Raw genomic sequence first — 25,155 nt, 5'->3', positions numbered from 1 at the left:
ATTTAGACTCAGTATCAGGCTCTGGAAAAACAGACAACAAACCCCTTTGAACCATGACTGGGGTTGCCCTGATTCTAGAGACTCACTTGGGGAGAACTGGCTAGAGTCCTTTCCTCCCAGAGAATACTGTGATCTGTGCTTATTCTGCATTTATTCATGTTGATGAAATAAAAATTCAGATTTTAAGGCAAGACCAAAAAAAATTTAAACATAAAACGTTTTCTCTGCCCTTTAGCCTCCTCCCTCCCGTTAGTGTGCACTGCGCAGCTGCCATATGCGTTAACTAGACCTCCGCAATGGCAGAAATACCTCCTCAACCATAAACATCAATTTTTCTCCTGGTGCCAGCCATGTAACTCTTAGAAGGTAACATTCCTTTCTCAATCCTGTAAGGGGTCATGATGACACACCACCACTTGCCTTGTATGTGCCTACATCTTCGGTGAACTTTATGTACAATGCCAGTGTATAATTTTCCTTAAAGATAGCGATTGGTGCAGAATAGACTGGTCAGACGACCTGGGTAAATACTGGGCCCCACCTAGTGGAAGTTCTTAGCTTAAATACTTACTTATGACCTTATTAATGTTACTCGATATATTTCTTATATTCTGCCTATTTTGCCAGATTATTGTTTCTTGCATTACCAAATGTGTGACTGAGCCTCAGATAAAATTAATGATTAGGCAACTTGAAATGACTGACCAAATATATAGTTCTATAAGATCAATGAGTGTGATAGTGTAACTCTAGATATGTGAAGAAGCAACAAGAGAGAACCATTTCCTGGACCATAACAGACTAGTGAGATAGGCAGTCCAGAGGCCTTTGGTTACTGTTAACAGGGCCTAGTCCAGTAATAGCACATTGAGTGGCCTATCAATGAAATCCTTGACTGACCTGGGAATGAACATTCCTAGTGCCATGGGACAAATTGGTCATGAAATGGCCCCCAAACCTTGGTTGAAATTAAGACCGAAAGGGAAGGGATTGTAAAATAAAGAATGTTGCCCACCATCCAGTTCTACAAGAATCAAGTCATTAGCCACTGCAGTCACTGACCTACAGTAGACCCTGAAAAGAATTCAAGGCAAAGATCAGGTTGAGGCACTCTGTGTTCTGGGAAAAGTGGCAGAACAGGCCTTCAGAGAGTTAGATATTTTCAGGAGAAATTTTTAAGAATCTTGATTCTTGCATCTTCCCATACTGAGAAAAGCACTAAAACTAAGATGTCTGTTGCTCATGGCTAGCAGCAACCTTCTACTGAGATGTGAGCTGGATTGCTAGTATCCACTTAACCAAAATCACATATATACTGACCTCCCCACCTACCTCTACGAACAGTTCTCAGAGTGCTCTCAGACTGTCTCCTGGGCTATAATCCTCAGTTTGGCTCAAATAAAATATTTCATTTCTCTCTTAGGTTGACTATTGATTAACTTTTTTCATTGACAGAGTGTAGTACTCTGGTATATTTTTATTTCCATTTCTTCTTATAGATCTTGTGTTCCTGCTTTAATTTGTTCCTAGGAATTTCTTCCAAGGCTCCTCCCACGGACCCCACCCCTCCCCTCCCTCAAGGAGCACAGGGCAGTGTGCAAGTGTCCTCTGAGAAGTGAGTGGCTGGAGTCTTGCGCCCTGGTCCTGCAGGCCTATGCAGTCTGCAGACAAGGTCAGGCACCACCCGCTCATACGGTGAGCAGAGGACTGGCCCGCAGTGGGGGAAGCTATTAGGCTCAGGATCTCCAGTGAAAAAATCCTGTAGCCTCAGGCACAGGCCCCCACTCCTCTCCCAGACTCAAACCTGCCGAAACCTGGCTCCCCACTCCCAGCAGGCGCCCTTACTCGCCTTAATCCCACAGTCACCACCTCCCCACACAGGGCCTACCCACCCCAATTGAGGGGTCCTCCAGTTACCTAGGTACCATCAAGATCATGATCAAGCAAAGCTGCAGCAACTGTTGCGGAGACTCAGCCTCTGTTCACCAGTGCTGAATAGAAACTCGGAAACAGAGTTTTGGGGTGAAATAGAGAAGAATAGCTTTTATTGCCTTGCCAGGCAAAGGGGGCCACAGTGAGCTAATGCCCTCGAGACTCTGTGACCCACCTTGGAGGGGGTAGTGAGGAGCTTTATAGTGTTCAAGGAGCAGGGCATTATCAGCTTGTGGACAGTTCTCAGACTGGTTGGCATAAGGTGAAGTTTCAAGCATCATCAACCTTCTGTCTTTAACCAGTCTAGGGTCTATGTTCTTGGGGTCAGCAGTTTTCATCTGGTGGGAGGGGGGCTGCTTCCTATAAAAACAGCTTAGTAATGTGTGTCAGGCCTTTATATCTTTCAGGGAACTGGGAGTTCGGTGATTCTGCCATGTGACAGATTTATAGTCTAATTTTTACCATTTCCCCAGCCCAACAGCTATTCTTTGTTTCTACATCTTCACATTTCCCAATCACTAACTCTTGAGTCAGCCTTTTACTTCAAAAGACAAGGACACAGGGGCTTATACACGGTTTCACAACCAGATCAACACTTGCCAAGGTAGGCATCCTGTGGGGAGGGGCGGGGGTGGGCAGTAGCCAAGAGGAGTGGTGCCAGAGCTGCCAGTCTTCCCTGCTTCAAGGCCCAGGCTCTGCCCAGTCCCCCAACTACCTTCTTTGCCCAGGGGCCCTGACTGACCCCAAATGTGCTGGACCATGAAAAGCTTGGGACAAGCTGTGGAACAAGGTCTTTGTGACCCAGGGTCCCAGTCCTGAGACGGGGCAGCCGAATCTCCAGGAGGAGACACAGATCTAGGGTCCCTAATTCAGAGATCCCAGCCCACCTGCCCCAGACCGACCCCTTGTTATTGTCCCGAAACCTGCCCCTCTCTCACGTCTTCACCTCAGGGGCCTTCAAACCAGAGACTTGGACATCATCCTCTACACCTTCTCCCCAGCCATCCCATCCTACCCATCACTGTGTCTGGGGTTCTGCCTCCTAAGCATTTCTGGGGTCCATTTCAGGACAGCTGGAGAATTCTCTTATTCCCTTGCTTCATGGACCCCCTCCCCTGGCCAACATGGCCCCAAGGCCCTCAGGATAGAGCCCCTGACCGATCAATTGTAGGCCTACCATTTAAGACCTCTTGGACTGCGGGTTGCTGACCGACTGTGCGTTCTTACTTCCTCTGCTACACAAGACTGTTCACCATTCTTTGAGCAATCCTGGCTTTTCATACCCTCAGACCTTTTCTCAAGCTCGAAATGCCTTTATTCTTTCTTCTTCATTCAGCAAACTCCTACTCACTTTTTAAGGCCCAGCTCCACTGTCCCCTCCCCTAGAGCAAAGCCTTGGTCGGCCCATCCCCAGGCAAAATCAGTAGTAGTTCCCATCCACATGCCCTCCATCCTACCCCTTCCATTCCTTCCTGGTGCTTCTGACACAGCCTGTTATCTCCTTGGTCAGAGCCTGGCCCAGACCTACCACCATCCTGCCCAGATCTCAGGTCAGGCACGGAGAGGTGCAGGGGCCCTGGGGCCAGCACCTACCCTCTCTCTCACACACACATACCTTGGGCGTCCCTGCCTCTTACCACTTTCCTCCTCACCTTGCTCTCCTAGTTTCTGCTGGCATACTGCCTAAACCCTCAAGAGGAGGTAAGGCCTAGAGGGCAACTGCCTCACTCCTGCATCCTCAACCTCAACCTCAACTCATTCATTCAACTAATTATTTACTAAGAATCTACTATGTTCCAGGCATTGTGCTACATACTAGGAGACATTTTGAACAAACATATTTAAAAAGCACAGATGATAAGCAGTGCCTAATGGAAATAAATAGGACACTACAGTAGAAAATAAGGAGTGAGGGAGCATCTGTGTGGATATCTGGGCAAACTGCATTTCAGGCCAAGGGAGCAGGGTACATAGAGGCCCTGGATGGGGCAGGGAGGAGGAGACATGTGCTTGCCTGTTCTAAGAGCAGTGAAGAAATGTCTGGAGTGGTGTAAGTGAGGTGCCAGTAGAAGTATATGAGCTCAGAGAGACGTGGGGGTGGGAAGACTGGCCACCTTGACCTTGTAAGCCTCAGGAAGGACTTTGGCTTTTACTCGGAGAGGAGAAGCCAGAGGAGTGGCATGACCTGGGCTTTTATGTTTTAACCAGGATGACTGTGTCTGCTGTATGGAGAATAGACTGTAAGGGGCAAAGGTGGAAGCAAGGAGACCAGTTCGTAAGCATGACTGCATTCATCCCTGACTAATCCCTAACTAGCCCACTTCCCTCTGCCTCCATAGCTCCAGCCCCAGTTCAGGCCCCTACATTCTCCTGCCTGGCCCCTGTAACAGCCTCCTGACTGGCCTTCCTGTCTCCCATCTGGCCCCTCAATCCTTTCTCCACCCAACGGCAAAGAAAGATTTTTAAAATGCAAATCTGACTATGCCACTCTTGTCTATTAAAGCTTCCATGGCTCCCCATTGCTCTTAGGACAAAGTCTAAACTCCTGAACCCAGCCCACAAGGCCCCATGAGGTGTAGTCCCTGCTGAAATTTGCTGACAGCCCTGCCTCAGGCCCCCATAATTGCAGTTGTGCTGATCTGTAAATTCAGCTTCCTCAAGATCTTTTTCCAGACTCTTACAGGCTTCCTTGACCCTCCAAGGAGCTAGAAATGAAAACTGAGTCCTTCTTTCTGGTTCTCTGTGTGATAAGCTTTATTCTCCCACCTTCCACCTTGAGAACCAAGGAAAGGGGTGAGGGCAGGAGAAACCCAGATGCTGCTTCAAGCCAGCCCTCCCTTCCCGGCCAAGGACTCAGCCCCTCTTGGTGGCACAGCAGCCTGGCCCTGGGGTAACAGCCCATGAACAGCTGAGTTAGGGGTGTTGTGACCTGCACTGTGAGGCCCAGAAGCCTGGGCTATGGGCCCAGAGAGTCCCGCTGACCACTCAGGGAGTGCCCTGCCTCCTCCTCCACCTGTGGGTCTCCCTGCCCAGCTTATCTGCACTGCAGCTCCATCCTGGGGCTCATTCTTACCCAGGGTAACAGCTTCTTGACTTTAGTCCCCACGTTAACTCCTGATTTGCTTCCTACAACTCTGGGTAATTTCCTGGTTTATCATTTTCTCACATAACGTTCAAAATTTTCCCACAAAATAGTCCTTAGCACCTCTGAAAAGAGGTGGAAGTCTAAAAAGAAATGAGGGTAGTAAAGGGGTCTCTAATAAGCAAGGACTGTCCTTCTGTGCCCCCTCTACCAAAAGTAGGAAACTGTACTTGGAAACCAAATTTTATCTTTGCTCCTGTCTGATGTGGACCATCTGTGGCTGAAGGCAGAGGCTAGAAATCCCAGGAAAGGCTGCCAGAGGCCTTACCTGTTCCTACAGGGTCTGGGGTTGGCCTCAGCCATGTGGGCTCAGAGACCTGACTGACCAGCCCTGTGAGCAGGTCTGTCTCCCCAGTCTGACTGGGTTAGCGAAGCTCAGAGGCTGAAGCACCACACCACACACCAGCTCCTTTACCAATATAGGCAGCAGTGGAAGGACACTCGGCTTCTCTCCAGGGTATTCTTGGCCTAAAGGCACATTTCATGGGAAGCCAGAGCACAGTTACAGACTCAGAGGAAGTCTCAGAGGATGCAAATTGGGTAAGAAATATCATAGGAGCTAATATGTCCCAGGTCTTCATCTTCAAGTCCTTAGTGAACTGATATTACTCTTCCTTCATCTTCACATAAACCTGAAAGGAAGTACAGTTATTATCCTCACTTCATGGATGAGCTTAGAAAGGTTGAGAAACTTGCCCAGGTCACACGCTGGTCAGCTATCTCCATGGCAAGAACACCCAGGGCAATCGCAAGTATGCATCTTCCCTGGAGAACATTGCCTGTCCTACCAATGGCCTGGTGACTCTTGCCAGGCCACTTCTGAAGGGTGCTGACCTATCTCTGCTTGTCAAGGTCCCTAGACAGCCCAGAGTGCAGCTCAGATGCACCAGCTCTTCACACAGGGCCAGGCTCCTCCATGGAGCATGGAACGGTGGAAGATGAGCTGAGTCCAGGTGACCCCTGAAGCTTTGGGTCTGGGTGTAGACAAGGCTGGTGCCCACAGCACCTGTTCATAAACTCTGGCTTGCACGAACCCACCCCCACACCTGCCTGACTTGGGCCTGGGTCAGGTTCGGATCCCTGAGCTAAATGGGCTGTTCTGACTCCTCACCACCTCCCCCTCCTACTTCATGCAGTGCCTTCTCAGTCTGTGTTCCTGTCCACTCCCCTGCCTATCCCTGAGGCACCAGCCTCCTCAAGCTTCTGGCCCAGCTTCTCCTTTCTTCTCCAAATGCTCATTCTCAAGAGTGCCTTGGGTTGTTTGCAATGCCTAATAGTAGATCCCTTCCAAACTGCCCCCGCCCTCTTTTTGTAGTCTCACCCGGTCCCACTGGAATTGGTCTGGGAGGATAGAGCTCAGAGGCCCAGCCAAGGGGTGGTTCTTCCCCTACAGGCTCAATCTTAAACTGACTGTCCTACTGTGACTCCACTTAGGTTTGTACAGCACATGGAACTATACTCAATATTTTGTAATAACCTACAAGGGAAAAGAATCTGAAAATATATATATATATAACTGAAATACATATATATTTTAAAATATAAATGTAAAAATATATAGTATATATATATCTATATATATATATATATATATATATATATATATATGGAGATATAGATATATATATATCTGGATCACCGTGCTGTACACCTGAAACTAACACAATATTGTAAATCAACTACACTTCAATAAAAATTAATTAAATTTTATTAATTAAGAATTTTTTAGGTCAAGTATGGTCTATCCTCTGCCAACCTTTCCAATCTCATCCACCTGCCTTTCCCAACCAGTGGTTTAGTGTTCACATGGCAGGTGTCTGGGTTGGAGCAGATTGCCTGGGTGCCAGGGGGTGGCCCATGGATCCACCCGCCCCACATAGTTGACTCCAGGCCCTTTTGGTCAGAAGGAGCAGAGGCAGGGTTTGAACCTATAAATGAGGCTGCCAGGGTCTAGCCTTCCTCATGTTCCTAGGCAGCACCCAGTGAAGGGCAGCACAGGCTGCATCCTCCGTAGTCATATATAAGTAGGATGACCACATAGGACACCTCAAGCTCACAACTTCAGATATTCCAGGCACACTGTTTATAGCAACCAGCCACTGATATAGCAACCAGCTTCTCTGGGGTATCCCAATCTCAGTTGTGCTGCTTACTTCTCACTTTCTCTCCTGGACTCCTCGGAAGCTGAGGCATGGAACACATATAGAAACCTGCTCAACATGCATGGGTGTGCAATCTGGAAGTACTGGGGGGTTAACACCCACACCTGAACCAAAGAAGGGCGGGAACCTATGGATAAATGTTGCCTACTTCTGAATCTTAGACATTTCTGAGACACATTCCCCCAAGTCCCCACAGCTGTAAACAACCCTACGCTGTACCTTTGTACTTGCTTTTCTTCTTCTCTGTTTTACTCTCCATCATCCCTTAGTCCTGTTCCCTTAGAGTCATTCCCAAATAGAAGGCAGTCTAGAAGGCAGACTTGCAAGGAAGGGATTCTAGAACTGGAACAGTCCCCTTTCAAACAGAGATAAGGACCCCATTACTGTTAGTAAGTAGGATGGTAATAATACCAACATGCAGTAGCATCATTTACCAGAACTCCTATGATTAGAGATTAGAAAGAGACGCAAGGGGAAAGTGAAGCATTGGCTTGCGTCAGTGCTTTTTAATCAGGGGCTATTTTATCTCCCAGGGGACATTTAGCAATGTCTGGAGACACTGCTAAATGTCTGGTACCACTAGGAGAGTGTACTATGGCATCTAATAGGTAGAGGCCAGAGATGCTGCTAAACATCCTAAAATACACAGGACAGCCCCTCACAAGAAAGAATAATCTAGCTCAGAATTTCAATAGTGCCAAGATTGAGAAACCCTGGTTATGGCACATAGAACACATGAGGACAATGGTGATTATAAGGATGATGGCCTTGACTGGCTTTTGCTAAGTGCTTTAGAAGCCTTGAAAAAAGAAAATGATAGTCCCAGGTCAGCCAACTCTAAACTCAAGGTACACTGTGAAAGCCAGGAGGCCTCCATAGAAGCTTTTAAAGAGACCTTTATCTCCTGCAGCCACAGGACAGACTGTGTTGGAAATCAAACCCAGGGCTTATTTAATTGATTTAACTATAAGGGTAGGAGAGCCACAACAAAAGGCTGCATGCATAGCTTTGTTAGGTCTATGACAAAGTCATGGCCCTGATACAAAATGCACAGAACCCTGGAACATGGAACAGGGACATTTGGGTCAGTTAATTGAGAATTTTTAATTCCTGGATTCCCCTAAACCTTCAAGGCCAGGAGCAGCAGCTCTCTTCCCCATACTACAGGAGAGTAGCCTCTCCTTGCCTGGAATCCCTGCCAAGACTCCTCCTAAGGCAAGCGGCTCCAGAGGTGACGCCTACCCTCCTCCGGATCCTCCTTACCTCCCCTCATGGTCTCTATACTAGAGTTAGGTTTCAGCATAGCCTAAGCGGGGAAATACAGTCCCTGATCCACAAGGAAATGCATATATATTGAAAAAATGACAGGACCTATGTTCTGGTAGGAACAGGGGTAACATATGTGGGAATTTATTAACCTGGAAGCATTCTCTCATTACGCTGGGTTTAACATCCAAGCAAGGATACATAAAACCATCTTCATATGCTTCTGAGATGGCTCTTCAGTACTTGGATACAATTATGGCCTATGGAAATGAGGTGGAAATGCCAGAACTTTCTTGACAGTATCAAAGGAGTCAGAAGGCCCAGGGGAGTGAGAATGTTAGATTGTTTTTAACACGCAAGACCAGAGAACCTATCACCAGATTATATTCCCAAGCCAAGTTCATCAGACACTCTCTTCACTAAGGCAATACAAAATGCACAGGTGCGGATCTCTAGTGTTAGTGGGGATGGTAGGATTCTAGAATAGCAGAGGCTGGATGGTGACACTTAAACAACAGAGGCAGGGTGGATGTAATTACAGACCAAAGGGACAACCAGAGGGCTTCAACCCACGGGATCTGTGGTGATGGCTAATACACCATGCTTTTCCTAGGAGTTAAATAAATGGGCAGATGACTATTACTTGACTTGTATAACAACCTCACCCCCAAAAGTAAGAGCTAGTGATCAGAAGGCTGATGACAACTGCTACAATGGAAAATAGTATTTCCTCATAAATTTCCCAGATTCAGGCCAGTTCACAAGCTCAGAGCCTATTAATTGAAAAGGAGGCCAAGTCTCTTTAAGGAAGAACCCTCCTATACTGCTAAAAGTATTTATGATAATTACTTCCCCAGTCTTTCCCTGTAAGGGATATGTGGCTATCTCAGACTACTCAGGCTGCTATAACAAAATACCACAGACTGGGTGGCTTAAACAATAGAAATTTATTTCTCACAATTCTGTAGGCTGGAAAGTCCAAGATCAAGTGCTGGCCAATTCAGTTCCTGGTGAGAGTCTTTTTCCTGGCTTGTAGATATCCCTCTGGTGTCCCTTCCCATAAGGGCACTATCCCATCATGAAAACCCCACCCTCATGATCTTATCTAAACCTAATTATTTCCCAAAGGCCCCATCTCCAACCATACTTCCACACTGGAGGTTAGGGCTTTAACATATGAATTTGAGGGGGGGGAGGCTGCAATTCAGTCCATAGCAGTGGCCTTTAACCCAAGTAACTCTGGCCTGAGGAAAGGGAAAGACCCAGAGCTGTCAAGAGCTGTTGGATACAGAGTACGAGCTGGCCCTGATACCAACGGACAGGAAGCACCATTAGGGTCCCCCAGTTATACTGGGGGCTCATGAAAGCCAGGTGGTAAATGGAGTTCTCCTGCAAGCAAGTCTAACGGATTTAAAGATCCACACTGGATCTTTAGTAGTTCCCTGGTCCCTAAGTGCATAACTAGGAGAGATACACTGAGCAGCTGGCAAGACTCTAACATTTACTCCCTGTCCTATTAAATAAGAGCAATTATGGTAGGAAGGACCAAACAGAAGCCTCTAACACACCCACATTTTTGACCAATTTATTATATCAGAAGTAAAACCACCTCCTTGGAGGAATTACAGAGATTAGCACCAACATCAAAGGTTTTCTTCTTTATATCCTTCAGTATGGAGGATCAAAAGCTGTTTGTTTTTATGTGGGATGAATAGCAGTACATATCACTGTCTTGCCCTTAGGTTATGTTAATTCTCCGGCTCTCTGTCACAATATAGTATTTAGTGACTTTGTCTTGATATTCCATAGAACATCATGATGGTCCACTGTACTGATGACATAATGCTAATATATCATAACCTAGTGAGCAGATGTCCTAGTAAGACACATTCATACCAGAAGATGGGAGATAAAAAGTATGATTGAGGGCCTTCCATGCTGGTGAAGGTTTTTTTACCTTTTTGTTCCAGAGTGAGTTAAATGTATATAAAATTTGACAAAGTAGTAAAATGAACCCCTAGGACCAATATTACGGTTAATCTTATTTCATCTATATCCTCACCCCACTTCTTTCATTCCATATTATTTTGAAGCCAATTGGTGAAGTTATTAGGGATCCAGTAGTCTGAAGCATGCCAGGCCATCCTCTGTAAGGTAAAGGCAAGTTGTTGTACCCTGTACCCTCTACCACTAATAAAAAGACATAGTGCTTGGTGAGAATACTACTCTAACCCATTTAATGGGTGCCTTGGAAGGCTCCCACCTTTGAGTGAAGCCCAGAGCAAGAGAGAGCTCTACAATGTGTCTAACAATAGTACAAGGTTCCCTGCCATTTGGTCCACATGACCCAGCAGAATCAATGCTGCTAGAGATGTTCATGGTGATAAGGATGCTGGGTAGAGTCTCTGATAAGCCATAATAAAAGAGTTTAAGTAAGATCTCTAGGGTGCCAGAGCAAGGTCATGCCTTCTGTAGCAGGGAGCTATTTGCCTTTTGAAAAACAGCTATTTGGCTATACCTGACAATGGGACATCAAGGGTCTATGCAACTAGAAATATCCAGTAAGAGCTAGGTATTGTCAAATTCTATCACGTCATAAAATTAAGCAAGCACATAAGCAATCCATCATATAAGAGAAATGGTAGAGTCAGGATCAGGATTGAGCAGGTCCATACAGTTCAGGTAAGTTAATGAACAGAAGGCTCAGACTCCATGACACCTACACCTCAGCTATACCAACACTTCTCCCTCAACTCAAACCTATGGTCTTACGGGGGTGTTTCTCTATAATCAACGGATAGAGGGAAAAAAATACTCAGCCCTGTCTCACAGGTGCTATCAGCCAAAAAATGGATTGTTTACTGCAACATAGCCCCACTTAGGAGTGGCCCTAAAGGACAATGGTGAAGGGAAATCCTCCCAATGGTCCAGCTATAAGCAGTGTACTTGGGCATTCATTTTGTATGGCAGGCGAAGTGGTTCAAGGTATGGACTTACATATACTCATGGGCTATGGCAAACAGTTTTGTGAAGCGGTACCTGCTGGCTCTCACACATGTACACCCTGAAAGTGCAGGGGAGTCGACCAGTGGAGCCAGAACTAGTAAACAAATGCCTCTTCATTCTCTAAGGCTCTTTAGAAGGTCCCAGTTGGATCAAATCCCAATTACCCACAGCAATTAGGGTTGGGAAAAAGCTAAGGCAAGTGAAAAGAGTGAGGCACTTGCCTCAGGTGCAAAATTTAAGGGGGTGCCAAGAAATTCAATAATCAAGATAAATAATATTTTAACATAGTATTTTTAAAAATCAAAACCAATATAAAAATCCATGATGAACAAAACAACAAAATTTTAAGATACGATCAGTTATTACTAATTTTTTCCTTTGGTCTCAAGCTCTAATGTCACAGCACATCACTGTCACTGATCCTGGTCAGTACCAATGACCAGCTCAATTACACAGTCTTGTGTCGGCCTTACCTCCTTCCCTGTTCACTCTCCCTAGTCCTTCACTCCTTTCCTTGGGATCACTACTATAAATAAATGATCTCCACATAAATTCTTATCTCAGGCTTTGATTTTTTATTGGGGGACAGGGGAGGCTGAAATCTAAGCTAAGTAAGACAATGACCACAGGAAATATTGTTCAAAGAAGGATTCTTTTGAAAGGAAAGGGAAACACTATTAACAATTCTACTGGACTAATAGGCATAAATCAGAGCTCTCCTGGCACATCTAGACATATGGTCTTATTACACATAAGGAAACTGAGGTTCCAAGGGGGTAGGAAGCCCCTCTCCCTGTAGACTGGAGGCTACAAAAAATGAGGCAGAAACGTCTCCCACCTCTTAACCAGGGCCTGGAGAAGCAAACACACTTGTACAAAATCTCCAAAGAGATGGGCCCTTCAGCCTGTCAATCACATCTGCCTCAGGAACCCCAGGACTCCCACTGCAGGCCCAGGCTAGCTCACACAACAGCAGAGGGGCCTTAAGCCTGGACACGAGCAGACTGGTCCCTGCTCTGGTTACCCTGACAGAACTGGGCGGCAAACTGGACCTTCTCCTCCTCGCTTCCTCCTTCCCTCTGTTACCGGACCATGGGCTGTCCCTTCTGCAAACTTGAGGGCTCCAGTCCAAGAAGACTCTGGCAGCCAGCCTCGATGAAGAGCCCCAGGGGATCAAAATCAGAGCCCAGGAGTGGTGACAGCTGGGCCTCCATTACCGTGCTCTCACAAAGGACCAAGCTCCGCGTAGTATGTTCTCCAGAGGCCCCAACAGGATCCTGGGACGACCCGGTAGTCCTTGCTCCCCACCTCCCCTCAGTCCGAGCTTGTCTCTGACGCACAGCGATCTTGATCATCCCTGTTTCCCCCTTTTCAAGGCGAGGCTCCGGGCTGTCCCGAAGCCGCCGGCAGGTGACTGAATCCAACTTGGGCGTTAGTGAGCGCCGGGTGGGCGGGCGCCGGCCACTTGCGCTGCGGCGGGCCAGAGGAGAGGGCGCGCTCCTGTCGCCCCTGCGCCCGCAGAGCACCGACCCCACGCACTCGCCCGTCAGCGCCCCGCCCGAGGCCCCCTTCGGGCTGGAAGCTTGAGAGGAGAGACCCCTGCCCGGGACGAGGCCTGTGGCGACGCCGACAGAGAGGGCCGAGGGCCGACCTCTCAAAGACCTTGCTCTGCGGCCTCGACTCTTCCCATTCGCCCGCTCGCCCGTGAGGCCCTACCCGGCAGCCCGGGGCTGGGCGCTCAGCACCTAGGGGGCGCGGAGGCCGGGGATGCGGCGCGGGAACTGGGCCCCTTTTCCGTACGGAGGCGGCACCGCTGGCCTCCTAGCCTCCCCGGGGTCGCCGGGGGCGGGGAGCGGAGCACGGGCGGAGCCGCCCCGGAGCCCCACCCCAGCCAGCCCGCTGCCTCGCCCTGCCCCGCCCCAACCGGGATCTGGGTGTGGTCCCGAGTTTCTACCGTGGCTTCCAGCTTTGCGTCCAGCTCCCGGGAACCTTCCAAGGCCCGCAGCCCGTTTCCTGGGAACGGTGCCGGCCGCGCGCCTCGTTTTCCCTCAGCCGGCCTGGCCCGCGAGAACGTCCTGACGCCCCCGGGGAACGCCCTCCACCGCGCGACACTGTCCGGGGAACGCTCTTATCATCCCTCGTTGCCAGCTGCAGAGTAGCGGCGGTGAGCATGCAGGACTACGACGAGGTGACCGCCTTCCTGGGCGAGTGGGGCCCTTTCCAGCGCCTCATCTTCTTCCTGCTCAGCGCCAGCATCATCCCCAACGGCTTCAACGGTATGTCAGTCGTATTCCTGGCGGGGACCCCGGAGCACCGCTGTCGGGTGCCGGACACCGCGAACCTGAGCAGCGTGTGGCGCAACCACAGCCTCCCGCTGCAGCTGCAGGACGGCCGCGAGGTGCCTCACAGCTGCCGCCGCTACCGGCTCGCGACGATCGTCAACTTCTCGGCGCTCGGGCTGGAGCCGGGGCGCGACGTGGACCTGGAACAGCTGGAGCAAGAGGGCTGCCTGGATGGCTGGGAGTTCAACCAGGACATCTACCTGTCCACCATCGTGACCGAGGTGGGTATGTGAGCGACCCAGTATCTGCATCAGTCCCCCTCGAGATGCCCTGGCAGTGCCTGGGTCAGCGTCCCCCCCTCCTCATCAAACCTGGCCAGCAGTCACCTGGGTTATACATCCAACACAGGTGTGCAGCCCAAGAGAGCAGGACTCAGGCTCATTCCCCATCGGTTTGTCTCGTAGGGAGGGGATGAAGAAGGGAGAAGGGAAGTAGTTGTCAACTGCCTTTTCCTCTGGCAGTTTCACAAAAGACGAAGTTGTTTCCCAAGAGCCTAGATACCGCCAACCCCAGGCTCCCCAGATGGACAGCCTGAGTCAAGTTCCTGCCGTAGGCATGAGGAGGGGGTGTGGGGGATGCTGCTGAGCCACCTGTAGACACAAAGAAGAATCTTGCTGCTGGGCAGGGCATGGGCAGGTGTGGTCTGTTCCCTGGCCACAGGCTTCTGGAAGCATCACGGGGTCTCCTGCTCTGCCATACAACTATGGTAAGGCTTGGGTCCTGTCCTGAGCCTCCAGTTTCTCTGAAAAGGAGCAGAAGGCCTCCTGATACTGGTGGAGTACAGGGAACTAGAGGAGGCATAACCCTGGCCCCAGGGCACTCATGAAGGGCCAGACTCACAGAGACCGTCTGAGCATAGGGCGCAGTGGTGGACAGAGGCTCCGGCTTATGCCATTAGCCGCTTAGCATCCTAAGTGGTTTGGTGGCAGGATTTCTAAGTTTCAGCAGTCAGAATACACATGTACTTTGTCCTCTGCATTTCCTGCTTTGCATCTGGTAAGGGCCAGGAGATGCTACATCAGGGCACATCTCCTTCTGAGGAGGGTATCCTCACAGACTAGTTTCTTGCTATTAATCAGGCAGGTAGGGTTCCCAGTTCCTGGCCCATCCTCTGCTCTGTGTGAAAACCTGAGCATGGCCTCTGCTAGTCTTTTATCGCCTTCCCCAGCACAATGTGGCAATAATTAGACACCATGTCTGGCCTTGTGCTGAACAACAGGCTATACACATCTGGGGTGTGGGGTCTGCTTTTGAAGCTCAGATACCCACGGGGACACTGGCTGTGTTAGAGAGAGCTAACATCAAACCTGGTTAATAACAGGGTTCTGGAACCTGAATTCAAATACTGACTGGCTTGTTGTGTGACCTGGGGCAAAAAAACGGCCCTCTCTGTGGGGATAGCAGGGTGAGGAACTACTCTAAGAAGGGATGATAAATTTGAACTGAGTCTGGAAATATGAGCAGGACTTGTCCAGGCAAAGAACATGGAAGATTCTGGGAATGAGATTTCATAGATCAGGGTGGCTTGGAGTTCAACGGATGGCAGGTGAGGCTAGAAATGCCTACAGGGGCCTGTCCACAGTGGGCCTTGTAGGAATGTTGAAGAGTTGAGTATATTCTGAGGACAGTGAGGAAATAGTAACGGTTCCAAGGAAGGGGTAACATGGTCAGATTTGTGTTTTTAGAAAGAACTGTCTCAAGCTGCTATGAAAATCAAGAAGACCAGTGAGGAAGCTGTGGGAGTTGCTTTAGCAAGAGATTGGTGGCCAGCTGGGAGTGGTGGCTCTTGAGTCTATAAGACCTGTAGAAAGTGGGCTCAGCCTGTGGAGCACCTCTGGATTCCCCCATCATTGGTTCCATGCCTACCTTGGGCCCTGAGGTGGCCATGCTTCTCTGGCTTTGATCCCCTAGCAGGGGCTCCTAATGCTAACCCACCCTCTGCCCACAGCCTGATCCTGAGGGATCCAAAAGTAGGGGCCAGCTCACCCCACCTCAGTTCCTGGAAGTGTGGTCAGCACCTGAGCTGGAGCTGGCCCTACTGGCTGCAGCCCTCCTTGACAGCTGGGTTGACCTGTCTCTTTCCGCTTCCTTACTGGTTTTGTTCACCTCAGGGTGTGAGGGGTAGGTGGCTGCTGGCTTACAAGTCCGTAGCTATCCCTGTTGTACCCTGCTCACAAGGGCCTGTGGACACCTCTGGGGATGCACATCATCACACACTCACACACATGCACCACGATTTGCTTTTTTCAGCAGGCTTTCCCTTCCTTGCTTCCTTTTTGGGTGCTGGGAGTAAAATAAAAGGCAAAGGAGCACTAGTGGTTGGGAGGAAGGAGGGGAGAAGCATGAAAGTGAGTAGGGTGGGTGGTTCTTCCTAGAAAGGTGGTGGCACAAGGAGGAGCTCTGGAGTCAGACAGGTGGGTCCGTTCTGACCCCACCCCCAAGCACTGGGCTGACTTCAACAGGTTGCATCACTGCTCAATCAATGCCTCAGTTTCCTTATCTATAAAAGGGGACACAAGCAAATGAAAAGATGCTCAACATCATTAATCATTAAGGAAATGTAAATCAAAACCACAATGAGATGTCACCTCACATCCATTAAGTTGGCTGCTATTAAAAACAAAAACAAAAAACAAAACAAAACAAAACAGAAAAATAACAAACAAGGATGTGGAGAAGTTGGAACCCTCGTGCACAAAATGTAAAATGGTGCAGCCACTATAGAAAACAGTGTGGCAGACTCAATAAATTGAAAATAGAATTATTGTATGATCCAGCAATATCACTTCTGGGTGTATATTCAAAAGAATTGAAAGCAGGATCTTGAAATATTTGTATACCCATGTTCATGGCAGTATTATTCACAATAGCCAAAGAGGTAAAAGCAAATCAAATGTCCAGCAACAGATGAATGGATAAATAAAATGTGGTATATACATACAGTGGAATAGTATTCAGCCTTAAAAAGGAAGGAAATGCTGACACAATGCTACAACATGAATGAAACTTGAGAACATTATGCCAGGTGAAATAAGCCAGACACAAAAAGACAAACTGTATGATTTCACTTATATGAGATATGAAGAGTAGTCAAACTCATAGAAACAGAAAGTAGAATGGTAGTTGCCAAGGGCTGGGAGCAGAGGGAAACGGGGAGTTATTTAATAGATATAGAGTTTCATTTTGCAAGATGAAGAGTTCTGGAGATTGGTTGCACGATAATGTGAATATATTTAACTCTACTGAACTGTACACTTAAAAATTGTTAAGATGGTATATTTAATGTTGTGTGAATTTTATTACAGTTGTTAAAAATGAGAATCATAAGAATGTCCAGCTTATCTGAGTTGTTGGGAGGATTTGATGAGATCATGTGCCATGCTATATCCCGTAGCACCAGCAAAATGGGCATCATAGGTGGGTGGATGAGGAGTGGAAAGGGCAAGACCTCATCACCTCTGGCTGGGCACGATGGGCATTGTGGGAGCTGTTCTAAGGTCCAGGTTGCAGCCAGTATAATGGGTGATGAGACTTGCTGGAGGCAGAGCCCCTTTCCCAGGGTGGAATTCTAGGGCCCAGAGAATAGGACACAGGTCTGAATCTGCTGTGCCAGGGGGAGAAATGGCCTCAGCTCCCCAACAAGATCAAGCACAGGGGCCCTGAGTAAGTTCTCTGCATCTCTCTGGCACCATACAGGTAGAGGGACCACCCTCAGATTGTCTCTGCTTTATACCTCTGAAGGGATCTCCTGATGGGCATACCCTCTGGGACAGAGAAGCCCACCTGAGCCAACCCCCTGACCCTTTCACAGGGAAGACGGGTCAGCCAGGGGCCCAAGGATGGCATGTTCTGCTGTGGAAATGCCTTTTAGAGAATGCCAGGAGGTGGGAACCTGATGTCTGAGTTGGGAACTGTGTGGGTGCGTCTGCCTGTGTGTATAGGTATATAACGTAGTTTCCTTCCTCTAGGAACTCATGGGTGGAGCTGCGGGCAGCTATGCCCTTCCCCATGATAGAACGTCCAACAAAGGGCCTGGGCCTCTGGAGGCACTAGCCTTGTGACGTCTTTCTTGGGACCTGGGGTCAGGGCTTGGACAGAATAGGACACACTGATTCTCCACCCACAGCCCAAAGGTATGATATAGGAACAAGGGAGCCTTATCCTCTGCTAACAGGGTGCTTATGGGGGGCACTAGGAGCAGCGAAGGCGGGAACAATGAGACAGACTGAGCCTGGCATCTGACTGACAACTACATAGGATTCCATGTGGCAGCTCATAGGGATGTACCTCTTTTGGGGCCTGGGTGGGCTCTGCCAAAGGTGAAGAGTTTAGGCTGTTATCTTTCCATCAGGCCTGCAGGCTGCCCTGGAATACTGCTGGCTAGAGTGAGACTGGCAACTTGGCTGTTGGGACAGCCTGAATATTAACCAAGTTCACAGCCCAGACCTGCCCTCTGGCAGATTCCAAAGGGGATAAAGTGGGGACCTCTGCCTCCAGCCAGCACCAACAGACACTTATTTCCAGTCAGTGCTTCAGAAAGAGAACAAATAAAGGAGACTGAGGGGCTTTCCCTAGCAATGGCCTGAATTTGCTTATCTGTTTGTTTATCAGCTGCCTCACGCCAAACAGTTTGCCTGTTGCCTCTAAGCTCTATTCCTCTGACATATGCCACCAGGATCTCAGAATGTGCCTTTGTTTCGAGGCTGCTTCACCCGAACCTCCTGCCAAGTTTCTGGACAAACAGACTTTGTCCATCTCTCCTGGTGGGCAGCAGAGCCCTCACACTTTGTCCAAGAGGTAGGGTGGTGCGTTGACAAAAACAAGGCTTGGCAGAGCTGGTCAGAAGAGCTGCAGGTGCCTCGGGCTTCTGAAGGGACTGTTATTTCTTCTTTGTGACAGGCTATATTCGATTTATATTCAAGGCTAACGCAGGCCTGCCTTGTCATCTGAAGCCTTGGTATAGTTTTAAGCATGTCTGTAGAGTCCAAAAAAAAAAAAAAAAAAAGGCAGGGATCCCCACTTGAAGCAGAGAGAATGGAGGCTCTGGGGAAAGGCTTGGCTGACTCACATGCCCTAGCAACTGGCACAGACAGTCCAAGGCTGGTGGCTCCTGCTCTGTGTTTGCAGGACTGGAAGGCAGGTTCATAGTGGCACCTTCCAGAGTTGCCCCTTGGTGCTACATGGCTGGCACAGACCCCATCCTATTTGCTCTCATTCCCAGAGTGGAGCCGGTTAGAGCTGTGTTGGATCTAATGTCAGGATGCAAGTGGGAGAGTCAGGTCCCTGAGTGCCCCTTCTTCCCTCAAGCCCCTCCATTCCCATCCCCACCATCCCATTTAAACTACCTGGGTCTTCTGCTTTGGCTCCACCTCTGATGACCACAGAACTGAGGCCTCTCCACCTATGGGTGCTTTTTCTTTACCTCTAATATAAAGAAAAAAAGATACTGAGAACATTTTAGGATTTAGCCTCCCTCCATCTCCTGAACTCCAAGTTGCAGAGGCTAATTCCTGGTTACTGCAGCCAGGAGACTGGGGGATCCCATCCTCCACTCAGACCATATTCATATAGTGACGCCTCTACTCCAGGTTTCACAGGCTGAGAATATTGAGGCCCTGGTTGCCCTTGTCCCAGCTTATTGTAGAGTGGAGATTCCATGCCAGGAGAGGCAAGCCAAAAAGAGGGATGCTACCACCTCCAGCCAGCCTCTAGCTCATAAGGCAGGGGGTGTCATTCTGAGGGCACTTTCCCTTCCCCCCAGTCCTGGAGCAGAGGCTCAGAGATTTTCCCCAGGGGAAAAGTAGTCCATAACAACAGAGAGCTCTGAAGCTGTCCCCACAGGAAATAACTTCAATTGAAACAAGATGTGCAGAAGTTGAAGCCTAAGAGTGCTCTTTAAAACAATGGAGACTGTGGTAGTAAACAATTAAGGGGAGACTGGTAGCTCCATTTGAGCAACAAGCTAACCCATAGGGCAACTAGATTACCAGAGAGAACCAGAAAAAGAGACAGCTCAGAGCAGTCAGGACAAACCTCAAAGACTTGCCTCAAAACTACTCCTTCAAAGGGGCTTGAATTTAATTGAACTAGACTATGGAATGATTTGTGCCCCAGGGCATTGTTGAAAACAATAAAGGAATGAGCCAGTTATTGGTGGAGCCTAACAGCTAAGTGTGATATCAGCAGAGGCAAACAGCTTAATAGAAAAACTGGGGAAAGAGACAGTCAAAAAGAGCCCTGCTAAAACCATTGTCATCCCAGGGTGACTGTGTACATGCCCAAGGCTGTGCCCTCTGAGGAGCAACAACAGAGGCTTCACACTGTAGGGGAAATAGTCTTCACTAAGTGTCCAGCCAAGTCATTAAACAAATAAACAAACAAAGACAAGCACCCCCAGGGTTGGGGGGGCTGTTCAATGCTCAGAGTTTCCACAATATATTTCCTGAAATGTCCAGTTTTTAACCAAAAATTACAATACATGCAAAGAAACAGGAAAATATGACCCAAACTCAGGGGAAAAAAGCAGGAAATAGAAATTGCCTGAAAGGGCTTAGATGTCAGATCTAACAAAAACTTCAAAGCAGCCATTATAAATATGTTCAAAGAACTAAAGGAATTCATGCTTTAAAAAGTAAAAGAGGGGCTTCCGTGGTGGTGCAGTGGTTAAGAATCCACCTGCCAATGCAGGGGACATGGGTTCAAGCCCTGGTCCGGGAAGATCCCACATGCCGTGGAGCAACTAAGCCCATGCGCCACAACTACTGAGTCTGCACTCTAGAGCCCGTGAGCCACAACTACTGAAGCCCACATGCCTAGAGCCCGTGCTCTGCAACAAGAGAAGCCCCTGCAATGAGGAGCCCATGCACCGCAACTAGAGAAAGCAGGCACACGGCAACAAAGACTCAACACAGCCAAAAATAAATAAATAAATTTATTTTTTAAAAAGCAATTAAAAAAAGTAAAAGAAGGTATGATGACAATGTCCCATCAAATACAGAATACCAATTAAGATATAAAAATAAAAGCTATAAAAAAAAGAATCAAATAGAAGTTCCAGATTTGAAATATACAGTAACTGAAAGTTAAAAATTCACTAGAGAGCCTTAATAGTAGATTTGAACAGACAGAAGAAAGAATCAGCAAATTTGAAGACAGAGCAATATAAATTATGTAACCCAAAAAACAGAAAAAAGGAATGAAGAAAAATGAACAGGGTCTTAGAGAAATGTGGAACATTTCTAGAACATTTCTATTTACCAGACCAACATGTGCATAATGGGAACACTAGAAGGAAAAGAGAAGAAGGAGCAGAAAAAAAAATAGTGAAAGAAATAATGGCTGAAAACTTCCCAAATTTGATGAAAAACATTAATCTACACAGCTCAGCAGCTCAACTCCAAACAGAAGAAACAAAAAGAGTTTTACACACAGATACATCATGGTAAAGTTATTTACAGTTAAACACCAAGGGAAATTTTTAAAACAGCAAGAAAAATAGGACACATACAAGGAAACCCCAATAAGATTTATATTTGGCTTCTCATAAGAAACAAGAGAGGCCAAAAGGCAGTGGGATAACATATTCAAAGTGCTGAAAGAAAAAACACATCAACCAAAAATGTTGTATCTAGCAAAACTATCTCTTAAAAATGAAATAAAGACATTCGCACACACAGACACACGCATGCATGCACACACAAACCTGAGAGAATTTCTTGCTACCAGTGCTGCCTTACAAGAAATACTAAAGGAAGTTCTTCAGGAATAATTTTTTTTTTAATGCACAACTTATTCTCTGAAAACTACAAGGCATCTTTGAAAGAAATTAAAGATGTAAATACAGTAAGTCCCCTACATACGAACGTTCAAGTTGTGAACTTTCAAATATGCGAATGTGCGTTCGCGTGTCCAATCACATAAGGCGTGAGTGAAACTGCAGCTTGCCCTCTGTCTCTCATTGCTGATGATCCTTCAGCTCTACCATCTCCCACCTCCTCTCCCTCCTCCAGTCAGTAACTCTTCTTGCCTGTTCACTCCATGCCAGCCCCTGTATGCCAGCTGTTGTACTGTACTACTGTACTTTTCAAGGTACTGTACTGTAAGATTAAAAATGTTTTCTTTATTTTTTGTGTTTGTTTTTTATGTATTATTTGTGTGAAAAGTATTATAAACCTATTACAGTACAGTACTATATAGCCGATTGTGTTAGTTGGGTACATAGGATAACTTTGTTGGACTTACGAACAAATTGGACTTACAAATGTGCTCTCAGAACAGAACTCGTTTGTATGTAGGGGACTTACTGTAAATGGAAAGACATCTCATGTTCTGTTCATGAAGCAGAAGACAATATTGTTAAGATGGCAAAACTCCCCAAATTGATCTACAGATTCAATACAAAAGGTGTTCAATATCATTAGTCATTAGGGAAATGCAAATCAAAACCACAAGGAGATACATCTTAACACCCCTGGGATGGTTAAAATTAAAAAGACACACAATAGGGACTTCCCTGGTGGCGCAGTGGTTAAGAATCTGCCTGCCAATGCAGTGGACATGGGTTTGATCCCTGGTCCAGGAAGATCCCACATGTCGCGGAGCAACTAAGCCTGTGCGCCACAACTACTGAGCCTGCGCTCTAGAGCCTGTGAGCCACAATGACTGAGCCCAAGAGCCACAACTACTGAAGCCCACGCACCTAGAGCCGGTGCTCCGCAACAAGCGAAGCCACCGCAATGAGAAGCCCGCACACCGCAACAAAGCGTAGCCCCCCCTCACCGCAACTAGAGGAAGCCCACATGCAGCAACAAAGACCCAACCCAGCCAAAAATAAATTAATTAAAAAAAAAAAAGACACACAATAACAAGTGTTAATAGGAATATGGAAAAATTAAAACCCTTGTTCATTGCTGTTGGGATTGTACAATGATGCAGCCACTTTAGAAAACATTTTTCAAGTTTCTCAAAAGGTTAAACATAGATTTATTATATGACTCAGCAATTCTACCCCTCATATATACCCAAGAGAAATGAGAACATATGTGCTTGCAAAATCTTGTACACAAAAGTTTATAGCAGCTTTATTCATAATAGCCGAAAAGTGGAAACAATCCAAATGTCTATCAACTGATAAAATGGCTAAATAAAAGGTGGTATATCCATACAATGGTATATTATTCAACCATAGAAAGGAATGAAGTACTGATATTTGGTACAACAACATGGATGAACCTTGAAAACATTATGCTAAGTGAAAGAAGCCAGTCACGAAAGACTGTATATTGTATGATTCCACTTGTATCAAATGTCCAGAATAGGCAAATTCATAAGTATATTAGTGATTGCCACAGGCTGGGGAAAGAGAATGGGAAGTGACTACTAATGGGCATGGGGTTTCTTTCAGGGGTGATGAAACCATTCTAAAATTAGATAGTGCTGATGATTGCACAATTCTGTGAATATAGTAAAAACCACTGAATTGTAAACATAAGAAGAATGAATTTTATGGTGTGTAAATTATACCTCACTAAAGCCCTTATAAACAAAAAGAATTAAATAGCCAGCTTTTTCCCCCCAATGGTCAGGAAATTTCCAGTTTTAAGTCTGCAACTAAGTTATAAAGAAGAAATTGTGGGTGGATATATATACTATTGTTAACTAACAACTACTTCCTCTTCTTCCCCCGAATGAAAAATATAAGAGAACACATAGAAATCCATTCTTAAATGAACTATTGCTAGTTTTTCATTCACAACTGTCTCTGAGATTGAAGTCCATTTATAAAGGGATTTTACACCTTGTGGTAAAAGCTTTTCTGGTTTTTAGTCATTGAATAGAAAGTTCTCTTTTCTAACAATCTCTACTGCCTCATCAGGTTTAAGTATAACCCGCTTTGCTTATTCATTAATGCTGTTTGTTATAAGTCATGGTTTTGGTTAGGACTAAAGCATGAGATCAATAGAAAGGGAACTACCATTTAATGAGGCCTGTAATGTGTCACTGTCAGACACTCTACTTACATTTCCTGTCCAATGCTCATAACAACCTCAGGAGGGAGTATTATTGTCACCTCTTTGAAGATGACAAAACAGGCTAATGGAGGTGAATGAGTGGCCCAAAGTCACACAGCTGGAAGTGGTAGAACCCAAGAGAGCCTGTGCTCTTTGCTCAACATCAGGCTGCCTTCCAGAGTTCTCAGTTCTATGCAGGTCACAGGGATACACTTATCTTTATGGTCCTTTATGGCTTTGGTAAAGGCTAAAATTGCTAGACTTTGGTTACTTGGAGAGTTCAAGGTTGAGGGTGATTTTCAAAGGACAGTGTGTGAGGGACTTCCCTGGTGGTGCAGTGGTTAAAAATCTGCCTGCCAATGCAGAGGACATGGGTTCAAGCCCTGGTCTGGGAAGATCCCACATGCTGCAGAGCAACTAAGCCCATGCGCCACAACTACTGAGCCTGTGCTCTAGAGCCCGCGAACCACAACTACTGAGCCCGAGTGCCACAACTACTGAAGCCCACCCTCCTAGAGCCCGTGCTCTGCAACAAGAGAAGCCACAGCAATGAGAAGCCCGCACACTGCGACAAAGAGTAGCCCCTGTTCCCTGCAACTAGAGAAAGCCCGTGCGCAGCAACGAAGACCCAATGCAGCCAAAAATAAATAACTAAATGTAAATTAAAAAAAAAAAAGACAGTGTGTGATACCACACATTTTCAAACTAATTTTCCATTACTCCTAATTGTTCAACATTCGTTCATCGACAATTTGTTAAGCATCTACCATGTGCCTAGCCTTGTACATGCATTAGTTATCTAGAATGATTATATGAATGTGTTCAGGTTTTAGAACTCTGTCCATCTGGAGAAGGTTGAGCAGGGGGTGCCTCTTTTCCTCTCTAGCCAGAGAGCACAGTGGCCCAGAACAAAGCCCACCCCACCCAGGACAGCTGGGCTCATGCATGCACATGTGCACACCTGATCTGTCCTGTAACGTATGCTTGACCTTGAGCTTTGTGGAGGCAGTGACCATGTCTGCTTTGTGCCCCATACACAGTCTGGCCCAGAGCATGTGCTCAGTGATGGTTGAATAAATGGTTAAGCAATTCCTTTTACCAATCCACTAGAACTCAGGCTAGTCACTTCATTGCCCTATGCCTTCATTTCCTCATTTGTAAAATGGGGATAAAGAGAATACCCATTTCACATGGCAACTTTGAGATCCCATGAGTAATACAAGGCACACAGTGAGCACGCAATACACTGTACTTGTCCTTCCTATTATTATTACTGTTGAGGGCATGAGATGCAT

At 47.0% G+C, this 25,155-nt stretch overlaps 1 protein-coding gene across 8 annotated transcripts in view; it reads left to right on the top strand.

Moving 5' to 3' along the window:
* The first annotated feature begins 13,434 nt into the window (after positions 1–13,434).
* SLC22A4 (solute carrier family 22 member 4) overlaps positions 13,435–25,155 on the top strand; it is a 58,090-nt gene continuing 46,369 nt past the window's right edge. For 4 of the 8 annotated variants that reach the window (XM_082455355.1, XM_082455354.1, XM_082455353.1 and 1 more), the window contains exon 1: positions 13,441–14,071. In XM_082455355.1, the coding sequence (XP_082311481.1) occupies positions 13,679–14,071 (393 nt within the window). In that variant the 5' untranslated portion in view covers positions 13,441–13,678. Of the gene's footprint in view, positions 14,072–25,155 lie in introns of all 8 variants that reach the window. The other 4 variants (XM_082455356.1, XM_082455357.1, XM_082455358.1 and 1 more) reach the window with 4 other exon arrangements.

The sequence above is a fragment of the Balaenoptera physalus genome (assembly GCF_965194825.1).
Source record: "Balaenoptera physalus genome assembly, chromosome: 3".
In the NCBI taxonomy this organism is placed as follows: Eukaryota; Metazoa; Chordata; class Mammalia; order Artiodactyla; family Balaenopteridae; genus Balaenoptera; species Balaenoptera physalus.
Note: the sequence above shows the minus strand (reverse complement) of the source record. Positions and strands in the feature narration are given on the sequence as shown.